Source organism: Onychomys torridus, chromosome 16, assembly GCF_903995425.1.
Source record: "Onychomys torridus chromosome 16, mOncTor1.1, whole genome shotgun sequence".
Classification (NCBI taxonomy): Eukaryota; Metazoa; Chordata; class Mammalia; order Rodentia; family Cricetidae; genus Onychomys; species Onychomys torridus.
Genome location: NC_050458.1, coordinates 59,025,440 through 59,038,697, shown reverse-complemented (window position 1 = coordinate 59,038,697; position 13,258 = coordinate 59,025,440). Strand labels below are relative to the sequence as shown.

Genomic DNA, 13,258 nt, shown 5'->3' with positions numbered 1-13,258 from the left:
ACAGCTTTTGTGCCTGTACAGTTCGTCTGGGAACATACAGTGGCACATTCCTCAGATAAGCTCGTGTGGGTCTGGGGTCATTCAGAGACTCATTTGGTTTTAGTAAATGAGAGGCCCATTATTAAAAAGAGACTATCCAAGAACAAACCAGAAAGAGTTCTCCATGGAAGACCCCTGCTACTGTTAGCCAAAGGATTTTATAGAGGCAAAAACCATCAGGTTATCATTTGGGGGAGTCAAATTAACTGATGGGTATGGGCAAGTGTTGATTTTGTAACAGACATCCAGCAGGTGTCTCAGCCGTCCAAGCTAGCAAGCGTTTCACAGAAAGGCAGAGCTTAGTGGTTACTCTGTTTAATCTTGTGACCCATTACCTTGTAGGGATAGCTGAGTCAGTGAAATATTTTGCAACCATCAGCAATTTTTAAGAACACTCCAACTGGGCCAGGAAGTGGTCCACCTTGGGCCAGATGACACAGTACAAGGTAGAAGCCACTTCCTCATGGCTTTTTCCAGCTGAATACAATTTCGTTTTTACAAGCCTAACAGAGTACATTTATCCTCTAAACATGGTGTTCACCATCACATTAACATTCTTGTCTGGACACAGTGCCATGCATATTAATAATCACTGGCCTCCTGGCTTGTCCTTCTCTGAATGAAACCTCTTGCTTATCAGGGATTTTGGGTGATGATGATTTGGGTCCAGCTTTCTTGCGCGGCCATATCTTGGGTGAGTTTTTCTGCTCTGTGAGTAGGGGCTGACTGGAAGAAGGAAGCTGAGAAATCTGAGGACCCTTACCTACACTAGAACTCTGAAGTACACGGGTAGGTGAGATGACTGATGGGGGGCTACCTATCTCAAGCAGAAACCACAGCTGCAGGAGGGAGCTAGGGGGATGTGGGGCCCTGTGTTCTTAACTCCACTGACCATTACTAGAAATCTCCTCTCATCAAGGTGGGAGAGGGAACAGAAGGTCGTGATTTACAAACCATAGCTTCTATTATTCTTACCTAGATGTAATAGATGTTCCCTAAATAAAAATTTCCCTGTGAGCTGTGTAACTTCAGAATGAATTTTAGAGACATGTGTTTAAATGGTGCCCATACTTCATAATTTTCAGCAGTTATTGATAGAGTGCCCACAGGTTCTTCAACCTACAATTCTATAAATATTTTGATATCACACACACACACACACACACACACACACACACACACACACACAGAGAGAGAGAGAAGGAGAGGGAGTGAAGTATGGGTGCATGTGCTTGCACATGAACAGAGTATGTGTGAGAGTGAAATGTATTTGTGGTATATATTCACACATGTGTATACATGCACATGTATAGACCAGAGAAGAGTGTCAAATGTCCTGTTCTGTCACTCTCTTATGAAGCCTGGAGTTAGGTTGGCAGCCAGCAAGTCTCGGGGACCCTATTGTCTCTGCCTCCTGCTGTGCTGCGGTTACAGGTTAGCTTGATGCACACTTGGCGTTTGACATGGGTGCTGGGATCCAAACTCAGTTCCCCATGATTGTGCAGCAGACACATTTGCCCACTGAGCCACGTCTCATGCTGTTGTCTCTGTTGTTGAAAGCACGCAACTTTTCAGAGGACTCCTGCGCTCTCCTTCAGACATTGAGGCTGGTTAGGTCTACTCATCCCCATAATTCTTCTTTCCTGTTTTCTCCTCTATTCATGTGGTGATCAGTGGCTCCCTCCCAGAATGGACTCCTTTCAAATCTCTCCCCAGAACTTCTCTTCTGTTTTGAGATCCCCTCCCTTTCAAACACCTTGTCTGTGTATTCTGACACATCTCCTAAAGTCAAGGATGTTTTACACGCTAAAGGATGTTCGCCATGATGTATGGCTTCCTTTTATTGATGACATTTTCCTTTTGATCCTCTCCCATGGAGATTAATCCCCTAGTGGCCAGTCCATGTCAGGGCAGACGAACTTTCTCCAACAACACTTCTCCTTTTAACTCTGCCATCTGGTCATATATTTGATACTATGAGATATGTGAACAGTTTGGTGACAGGAGGTCTTCCAAATACTGCTGTTCAGAAAGAGTGTCAAATTCTGGAAATCTGAGCATCACCATTCCATGTTGATTTAAGTCTGCTCAGGGAGCTATCAACAAAATTCAAAGGTGAATGGTATTCAAGTAAATCACATAATTACCAAGTAGAATCAAAATCCATCTTGTCTCGTGGCTAATCTCTCCCTGTAGGAAGTGTCTCAACAGAGAGACAATCATCATAAACAAGACATTTTTTGATGAGCATGGAATGTGAGAGGTTTCTACACTTTAAAATGATAAGATAGCTATTTCTTTCATTCTAATATCTTTCCCTCACAAATATTTTAAGGAAATTATATAGGTATAAAGCTTATAATCTCAGTTTATAGTTGGACAGATACTCCATGTCAACCCACCTCTCAGAGCCTTAGAATAGTCACTGGAGGAGCAGCAGTCAAGTGTTTTTCTGCCATCAGGGTGCAATGGCCCCTCATTTGGTTCTGAACATTTCCGGAATGCAGAGTTTTGTGCCAAAATTAGATGGTGCTGGGTTCAGAGAGATGCTTTGAAAGGAGCTGTGTCATCCATATTCAGTCTGTGTTTGTCTGCCCCAGGTTACTGTTACCAAAAATACAAACTGCCCAGGATTTGGAGAGATGTTCTGTGAAATGTATAAACCAGATTCTGTGTTAAGTTACGTGACATTTGCATGAATACCTTCCAGATGCTCGATGTCACAGAGAGAACTTGTTCTGATGTTGGGGATTCATCAAAACCACATCCTCTTTGTTTGTATGTGACAGGGTACCCCAGGATATGAATGCTAAAAAGAGCACAAACACACATGGCGTTCTTTAGAGAAAATAAACCTTACCACATTGAACGTGAGATGGAGTCGGAGAGTGTTGTGTGTCGTAGGAATACATGCATCAGATGGAATGTAGATGTTCTCAAAGAGTCCTGGTATAGACCTTGTTTTCTGTCTTGTAATTAATATTTGATTCCCAGAGAGTTGGGGTGGTGGTGGAATAATCACATTGCAGTAATGCCAGTGGATCTTGCCAGAACCATCCATGCTGGTTATTTCCAGGTGCTGGAAATTATGATTTACACACACATACAGATGTCTAAATACGTTTTCAGTTCCTTAGGCGAAGTCCCTAGGATTTTTGTTGTAGATTCTGTGGTGTACATTGTGAAGGGAAGCTTTGTTTTTCCACCAGCAAAGATGAACATCCGCATTGCCTTGCACCCTCGTCAACACTTGGTATCGTCAAGTAGGTTTTGATCTGCTTGTTTGCTTTCTCATGAGCTGTGCATGCCGATGTTAAGTACCTTCCCTGGGCTTGTTTCAAATTTGAGTGTTTTGTTTAATGAGGTAGATATCCACGTCTCTGGCTGTGTTTGACAGAGTTTGTTTTCCAATTGGTGGACACTGAGAGTCCTTTGCGTATTCTGGATAGACACAAAGGTCTTTCACCAGAAGTGACATTTGCAGATATCACATTTTCTTTGAACCACCATTTCTTTCACGTAAGCATCTTTCAGAGTAAAAGTTTTTCTTTTATTTTCAATGAAATCAGATGTGTTATTTCTTATGGATTGTTATGCTAAGAAATCAAATGCTAAACTGCACAGATTTTTCTCCATTTTAAAATGTTTTTATTCTACATGCCAGTCCTGCTCTATATCTACCCAATGGCTCATTTTGGATTAATTTTGACCGAGCCTGGGGTGGGAGGGTTTGGTATACAGATATCTAATTGTTCTCACACTCAGTGGTGGATTCCCAGTGTTTTCTCCACCTAGCATAGTGGTTCTCACCCTTTCTAATGCTGAGACCCTTGAATACAGTTCTTCGTGTTCTGGTGACCCCCAACCATAAAATTATTTTCATGGTTACTTAAAAACTGCAATTTTGCTATGGTTATACATTGTAATAGGAATATCTGTTTTCTGAGATGGGCATCTGACCTCCCCAAGTTGAGAAACACCACTCTAGCACCACAGTTGTGGCAACACTCTGGACCCCAGCACTTCAGACTTCCTGTGCACTGAAACAGTAGTACACCCCTAGTAGTACAGCTGATGTGAAGCTAGACATGGTCCAAAGATCTAGAAACTCACCCAGGTGCCTCATGTACTAGAGCATGAGAACCTGACTCAACCGCATCCTTCAGACCAGACATCCTCAGTGCCAACCCCTGTGGAAGTGGACCAGCCTTGCAGCCAGGAACCTGCACCTCTGTAGTGTGAAGTCCTCGCTGAACTGCTGGCCTCCCTCAGAGCCATGTCATAACAATCCCACCTGCTTTACATGAGCTATCAACATATCTAACTTTCCTAGGGTCTGCAGTCCAGAGTCACAAGTTTATGGTGCCTCATTCCTTGGAAGTTGAGCTGTCCCTGTACTTTACTGGAACTGAGTCTTCCTTCCCTGGGCCCAAACCTTAGGAAAATGTATTCTTCCTCAAAGTCTTGTTAGGGCTAGAGACATAGCTTCACCTGGAGCCCAGGCATGGGATGCTTGGAATTTTCCCAAAGAAAACAGTCTCAGTTTAGTGTGAGAATTATAGTCACATAGCCACGTACACACTGACATGATGGAAAGTGAGCCTACACCTGCACCCCAGTGCACAGATGCACGCACCTCCCTGCCCAAGTGTTCAGTTCCACAGCTGCAGTGAAGTGAGAGCCTCGGGCCTGAGTCTCACTGATGTTCCAGCTGCTGCTGGGCAGAGTGAGACCCACACGGACAGAGGAATCCCCTCCTATAGTACAAAGACAGGAAGAGGCGGTTCCCCAAAGCCCTTATCTGAAAAATCTCTGCAGCATTGAAATTGCCAAAGACCTTAAACCCCGAGACCTGGTCTCATTGCTGTTGTTCATTGCCGTTGGAAAGCCTCGGAGTCCACTCAGTGCTTCTTTGGTGTTTGTTTCTTTGTTTGCTTGAGACAGGGTTTCTCTGTGTAGTTTTGGTGCCTGTCCTGGAGATCACTCTGTAGACCAGGCTGGACTCGAACTCACAGAGATCTGCCTGGCTCAGTCTCCCAGGTGCTGGGATTAAAGGCGTGTGCCACCTCCGCCCGGCTTACTCAGTGCTCCTTAAGCTTCCCCACTGGTGGCTGGCCCTTTCTTACATAACCCTTTGGTGTGGAGGTACACAAATAGGCATGCACACCAAACATTTAGTGATCCTAAATCACAAAGAAATTCACTTTAAGACAATGATTTGATGTGCGCATAATTTTGCTATTAAAGATGAAAACAAACATGTGCACTAATGAGATGGCTGTGCTCAGCTCATTTCATAGAGAATTGAATCTGGGCTGGACATATGGTGCTGCCGAGATCACAGCAGCACCATCACATCTCAGAATTGATCCATATTTTGATTTTATAATAGTCCAATTTTAAATTTTTTATTTATTTATTTTTAGTGTGTGTGTACATGCGTGTGCACACACACACGTGCCACAGCATGAGTGTGGGAGTCAGAAGATCTCCAGGGGACTGAGTTTAGGTCACTTGGCTTGACAGAATCACCTCTTCCCACTGAGCCATCCCACTGGACCAATGACAGCAAATGCTGAGAGTGCTGTTTTGTATACAGAGTACAAAATGGCAGAACTATGTTTGGAGCCATTTCAAAGCAGAATTGTGGCATTACACATACACACACACACACACACCCCACCCCACCCCCACACACACACGCACCACTATAGCACTTAAATACATACAAGTATCAATGGACATGAAAAGAGAAATAAAGACCAAAAGGCATAATAGTCTTCTATATGAAGGGGACTTCAATACTCTTCCAAAGAAGGACAGATCAACTGGAAGAAAATAAGAAAATACTGGATTTGAATACTACCTTGACTGAATAACCTAACTAAAACACACAGATCTTTTCCATGCAAACACATTATACCATGTGCATTTTTCTGATGTCCACAGACTGTTCTTCAGCATACACTATGTGATGGATTACAAGATGTCTTTATGAACTGACATGACAGAAGTTTGCACTGAGCAGCTCCACTCTAGCCTCCCTCACCATGTCCTGTTCTAACATCTTCCTCTAAATTGAAACATACCATCCTGGAGCACTTATCAGATTTAGGAAGTAACAAAGTTCTAACATCTGAGAAAGTTGGAAGTTACAAGATGTGCAAGGTCCTTTCATCGTATTGATGGAGTTTCAGTGTGATATACTCAGGAATTAACTCTTTGGCTCAGATGTGGATCAGTATTAAAGTACTATTGTGCCTAGTGTTGCTGTCATGGACTCTGAAGGGTGTTATATGCGTGTTCATGTGTTTACCTTTGTGTTCTCATTATTTAATATTTATAGTGTGATTCATTATTCATCTATTCAAAGGCACTTTCTAATACTGAGACCCTGTTCTGGAAGTACAGCAATGTCATAGACAGCCCATAGTCTATGTTTTATAATCAAGTGACTTCTATAATAAATATCTGGAATTTACCTAAACTTTCTGTAGTAAGAATTCTCTGTTTACTGTAACTACATTATATATGTATTTGAATGAATATTTACTTTAAAATAATAACTTTACAATGGCCAAAAATTAAAGTAGGAAAACAAAATTGATATCTTATTTATTTATTTATTTATTTATTTATTTATTTATTTATTTATTTATCTTTAAAGATGGTTTCTCTGTGTATTCCTGGCTGTCCTGGAACTCTTTATATAGATCAGGCTGGCTGCATACTCACAGAGATCCACCTGCCTCTACCACTCAAGTACTAGGATTAAAAGAGTATGCCACCATGCCTGGCTGATATTCTAATTCTTATCAAGAATACTAGCTCATGAATACAGTTAAGTGAGTTTGTTTTATATTTATATTTTGCTTTCATGATAAGATAGAGTTTTAACCCCCACAATGCATTCTCCCAGGTTCCATTATCATTCATGCCTAAGATGTGAGCGTCTTAGGTCACAGAACTGTTAAGGTGTGGTCCTAGAGTGCCTCATCTAGCTTGAAATTTCAGTGCATGCTGAATACCGTCAGAAGACCAAATCAGTGTGTATTCTAATTTCCAGTGTATAAATCTTTACCATATGATCATATAAATAGGACACGGTATCACCTTTGGTCACTTAATTTCTAAATCGGTATATATTTGAAGTTTATTACTAACAAAGGTAACTTAAAATATTTTGACATTAAAAACACTTCTCACACAACATGAGCCTTTAGGCCTTAATGTGTAAGTGGTGTGTTGTTACAGTCCATACATCCTTCTGGGGCCTTAAAATGGTTGATCTTGTAAGGGAAAGTGCCACATTTGGCAGTTTTGTGTTGTCAGCAAAGGAGTGTTGCTTTTATTACAGAAGGGAGGAGTCATGATAAGGAAAGATTCTAGAAAATATAGCGAACAGATGTAGTGCCACAAAGACTTTCAATATGTAGTCAAAACTTGAATCAAAAGGAACCTTCAAGTTGAACACATCTTAATCGCTATGCATACTCCTTCATCAAGGACTCACCAGTTCTCACAGGCACCTTGGCTCTAGATGTCACAGAGTCTGAGGCCTGTCAGAATTCCTTTAACATTACATAGTGTTAGCGCACTTTTAATTGAGAAGACTTATTTGTCATCACATTTTAACCTCCTTAACTGACTCATTTTTTTTCAGTAAAGTTGGATCAGCTTTCTTTGCTTGTTTTAAGACCCTTGGAAAATAATTTGAGTCATTTGATGCTCCCGGGCAAGAATATTCTTAAATATTTTATGTATTCATTTTTTTTTCTCTCACAATGTAGGGGCAGTTCAGCATTAACTTAGCAGGAACTGGGATGAAGATATCCAACACAGCAAAGTGGCTCGCTCAGGGGAGGTACGCCTCTGTCATCATCCACAGATCCCAAGTAAGTCCTGCAAGACCAAAGAGTCTGGGAATTACTTCTGTGCTGTGAGTTAGCAGTAAAGGCCCCAAACTCAAGTGTAAGCCCATATAAGACCAAAGACCAGACACTTACAGTGTCATGAATACGCCATATATAATGGGGAACAAGTCGATTTATTGATGTGCATAGAGACACACAAACTCAATTATGGGCTCCACACACATGAACATAGATCTCAGATTTAAAACTTATTACAGGACATGCTTGTATTTTTTTAAAGGTAGTGATTTAACTGTACTAAGCCTAGTAGCATAGACTTATAATCCCAGCTACTTGGTAGGCTGAGGCAGAATACCTGTAAGTTTAAGGCCAGGTTATGAAGTAAATTCAAGGTAAGCCTGGGTAATTTAGTGAGAGTTTCACTCAAAAGGAAGTGGAAAGATGGCTGAAGCTGTAGATGGATGAGAAAGCATCCACCTACCAAGGACCGCCAGTTCCAAGGTTCAACCCCCCAGTGTGACAAAACTCAAAATGAACAAAACTCCCAATAGAGATTTAGGGTCTAATATTTCAAAGTGATGGTTCAATGTAGCTGAAGTTTTCCTGGTTCTGCCTGGCCCACAGTCAGGACAAATCTCTCCCACTCGCAAGTAAACACACAGAGATTCATATTACTTATAAACTGTATGGCCATGGCAGGCTGCTTGCTATCTGTTCTTATATCTTAAATTAACCCATTTCTATAAATCTATACCTTTCCATGTGGCTCATGACTTACTGGTATCTTACATCATGCTTCTCCTCGCAGTGGCTGGCAGTGTCTCCCTGCCTCTGCCTTCCACCTCCTAGAATTCTCCTCCTCCTTGTCCCACCTATACTATCCTTCCTGCCTGGCTACTGGTCAACCAGGGTTTTATTTATCAGCCAACCATAGCAACATATATTTACAGCATACAGGACATCCCACAGCAGTTCAATTTGGGTTTGATGGTTCAATAAGATTTACTTATCTCCTGACTTTGGTGTAGTGAAGGGATTATTGAACTGAGCCAGTTAGCAAATATCCTCAAAGCAATTTCAGGAATTAAGAGTATCCATTTATGTGGTACTCATATTTTCCTGCCCATCTCTATCTAGATAACACTGCTATTTTATCTATGTAAATAGCTATATGGGAAAATGAAATGGCTCAGTTGGTAAAGTCCCTTCCTCACAAACATGAGGACCTGGCCCTGCATCTATAACCCTGGTGCTACAGTAGGAGTGGAGAAAGACTTCCTAGAAGTCATTAGCCAAATCAATGAGCTCCACTTTGAGTGAGAGACCCTGCCTCATTAAATAAAGTGGGAAGCTGTGGAAGAAGACAGCAGATGTCAACTTCTGGCCTCCACATGTACTCACACACACATGCACGCTCACCTACATACACAGACCCACATACTCACCAATACAAGTCAACATACTGATGAAAAATATGTGTGCTGAGATAAAGTATGTAAATCATACTTTGCTTTATTTGACATGAGCAACAGTGGGTATGAATCTTAGACTGTCCATTTTCTTTGAACCCACACGTGACCTGCATTGGACATCAACTATTACAGGAATCCTTGGCTAAGACTCCAACAGTAGGATTCAAAGCTGGTGATTTTTCTGTGTTGTGCCCAATTATCAGCTTGTATAAAAGTCTCTTGTGTTTTCTACTTCTTTATACTTTCAGGATGGAACTAAAGTCTATGGCAGATGTGGAGGATTCTGTGGAAAATGCATTCCCCACATGGCAACAGGGCTCCCAATTCAAGTACTCTGAACATTCAGAACTCAGAAGTACTGCAAAGGTGCTCTTTGAAACACAGGTGTCTGGTGCTCCTTTCTCATTCTTGGCTTCCTGAGACTTCCATATTCAAACCTTTTGTCTGGGTGCTCATCAGGGTTTCAGCCCACTTAATGTTTATAGGTTTTCCAAGAGAAACTTAACAGACATATCACTCTAATTGGGATCTATTTTTAATGTCATAATTTATTGTGGGGAATACAAGCATGTTTGAATATTCTATCAAGAAAATGTTGCTGTTAACAGCTTGGACTGGACCATAATTATGTTCTACTGTTAAACACATGTGTAAATAAACCCCTGATTGGCTTACTATGGTACAATGAAGTGTCATAGTGATGTTAAAATGGAGCAAACAAGAATTAGGAGAAACTATTTTAAATTGCTATAAGCATTATTAAATCTCTCAGTGAATATCAAATTAATAACTATGTCAAATAAGCATGTTGACACCATACTTCCTCCTGATATGATTTTGATTTACTATTTTATTTTTTCTTTAATTTTATGTATGGACTTTGGTGCTTCAATAAAAATGGTTCTAAAAGTGTAATACAACTTTTTATTAGAAATGTGCTTGTGTTAAGTATTAAATAGAAAGTGTTGTGACAAAATAGAGAGGATATGATATATTGGGATTTGATTTTTAAAGCCTACCTCTAATTATGAGTGATATGCTGTTTTTATAATATTTATGTACCATTGTACTTTTATAACTCATATATGTAACTACCCTTAAAAATCTGTTTTCTCAAGGTTATATACTTTATTTTGTTAACCAAATAGAAAGATGGAGATTCTTAAAATTCAGATGATCCGAAATTTTGGTTAAACATACAATTCTGTTTTCCTGACCAAAAAAAATTTTATTAGAGATTGTGTGGTCAGGGCTCTCTAGAAGAATGGGATAGATAGAATGAATTTTTAAGGGCGTTATTAGGTTGGTTTACACTACACAGTCTGTATATTCTAACAATAGTTGTCTGGAGATTCCCCCAGCTGTCTCAATCTAGTGCTAATGGCCTGGATGCTTGTTGGAGTGATATAGGAGCAATACCAGAATGATCCTGGAGCAGGGATGCTGGTCTTCAGTACATGTGGGAAAGCTGAAAAGCTGACATCAGAGGAAAACAACAACCCAGTTGTGAGTGCACCAGCAAGACACAAAGAGAAGCTGGGAAAATCAAAAGCTTTCCCTTCCAAAGATAGATGGCTCTTCTTCACAGTAAACCTAATGGGATGGTCTCTCACTGGTGTGCACAGTCAGCCTGCCTTCTGGGCAAGTTCAGATTCTGTCACACTGAAGGTCAATAATTCCCATCATAGGGAACCTTATTTACCTTCTACTGGGGTGTTCATGAATGAATATAAAAATCCACCACTATAGGTGGATTCTCAGGTATTAAGAGATTACTTTTCATGTGGATAATTAATTGGTGTGTTATATGATGGTGGGATTTTAAAAAGCAAATTAGCAAATATCTTCTCATGTTGGCCTACCCTATAAACAAAAAAAATGGGATTTACTAATGAATCTACCAGTAAATATCAGTGTGTTAGTTTTACCCTCAAAATGTTTTTCTCCCAAATATTTGCTAGAGATGTATAAAGTGCTGTATAAGACACTGGAGTAAGTCAGTTGCCAATGTAGTCAAACACTTGCAGAACTCTGAAATGAACAGACATTAAGACAAAATAGACATTTTCCAATAAATATTTCATTTGTTATTAAAGCATTGTAATTTATAAACATCTAAATAAAAATGTATTTGTGTGGCATTAGTAACCTGGTTTTCATGTCCCTCACATATTGAAAAGGACCCACACTGGAATCTCTTCAGGACTCCATGACATTGTTCTGTTCACACTGCTGTACTGGTAAGAAAACAACAGCTCCTATGTGGCCACACATGCTTCTCATGACAAAGGCAATGTGGAAAAAATGTTCAGGAGAGCTTGCTGTGTCTCTGCAGGTTATGTACACAGGATACTGTTGGTACTAGAGTTCAAATGACCCAACCACATCACATGACAAAGTCCCCAGCCATGGACAGGGAAATAATGTGTTCTTCCTAAGGGCAGAGGGAAGTAGGTGGGGTGTACAATAATCTCCCAAGGCAGAGGGCGCAGATATATAAGACAGAGCCATCCATCCTCAACTTCCCTAGGAGTTACCAAAGTTATAACTAGAGTAGTTAAATCAGTTATAACTGTCAAGGGCAGGGGTATGGCTCAGTGGTAGAACCCTTTCCTACCATGTGTGAGGTCAAGGGGGAAAAATATTACAACTGACAGGGCATTAAAATGTTACTCTGTTCTCCTGTGCAGTCAGATACAATTCTCCCTGTAAGTTTATATTTATCTCATTACTAGAGTATATGGGGACTCGTATGCATGCGTCTATGTGTGTGTGTGTGTGTGTGTGTGTGTGTGTGTGTGTGTGTGTGTGTGTATGTAGATATAAGGTCTCTTTTTTTCCCCTGAAAATTGCTCCAAAGGTAAGTTTATGTGTATATGTATAAGTATATCAGGGTCTCACTATGTAGCTCAGGCTGGCCTGCAATTCATAATTGTTACTCTTCTAGTTAGTAGCGCAAACCTGGGATGATGGAGCCTAAGATGAGGGCAAATAAAGTCTCACGTAGTAGCCAACTTTATTTAGAGCATCGGACAGTTTATATTCTGATGGTTAAGCAAGGTCACATGAGTAAAGGTCACATGAATTTAGGCTGTATACAGTCACAAGGGCACCCTGTACTTGGAAACATCATCTGAGTAATTAATGGTAGATGATGGGTAATCGGAAGTAAACCTACTTCTATTTACTGTACCTGGGAGGGGCATAAAAGCACATTCTAAGAACAACCCATATTACGGAGGAACAGAGGCCACAAGACTCTCGTCTTGTTTCCTTGGGGCTGTCTCAGCATTCTCCTCACATAGCTTCATCCTTGGGCCATGTTCCGACCATGACCATCCCCTGCCTCAGCTCTGCTAGCGCGGGTGCTCCTGATGTGTTTGAAACCATGCCAAGTTTGAATACACACACATGCATTTTGCTGTGTTGTTTTGGTATTTGAAACAGGGTCTAGGCAGTCCTCACAGTGGAGTGCCTCAGTATCTCCAGTGCTAGGGTTACATGTATGGACCACGCACTGTGGCGTATTAGAAACTTTTCATTGGCGGGCTTGGTGGCTCTGACCAGAATCCGAACAAAGAAACAGAAGCGTGCAGTTGGAGGATGGTACTGTCAGTTTCCTGGCTTGGTTTGTGTTCTGTTCTGGTTATGCCCTTGACTGTATATTTCCAAGCATTGCTGATTTGCTCGAATGCTTTGTTTTCCTTCTGTCCCAGATTCTCAACAGACAACATTCTTTTCTGTTTTCACAAGGAAAGACATTTGAAATCAATCTCTTCAACTTCCTCCATCATATTTTTTTTTGCCTTTTCTCTCCCCCACTCTCTGATCAAAAGGAGAAAAAGAAGAGTTGTTTTTTAAAAAGTGAACTTC

The 13,258-nt window shown here is 40.7% G+C and overlaps 1 protein-coding gene across 1 annotated transcript in view; it reads left to right on the top strand.

Annotated features, from left to right (window-relative positions):
* The window catches only part of Adamts20 (ADAM metallopeptidase with thrombospondin type 1 motif 20), a 139,414-nt gene extending 127,885 nt beyond the window's left edge, over nt 1-11,529 (top strand). The window contains exons 38-39 of the mRNA XM_036208198.1: nt 7,830-7,934; nt 9,634-11,529. Of these exons, the coding sequence (XP_036064091.1) occupies nt 7,830-7,934; nt 9,634-9,723 (195 nt within the window). The 3' untranslated portion in view covers nt 9,724-11,529. The remainder of the gene's footprint in view (nt 1-7,829; nt 7,935-9,633) is intronic.
* The last annotated feature ends 1,729 nt before the right edge of the window (nt 11,530-13,258 follow it).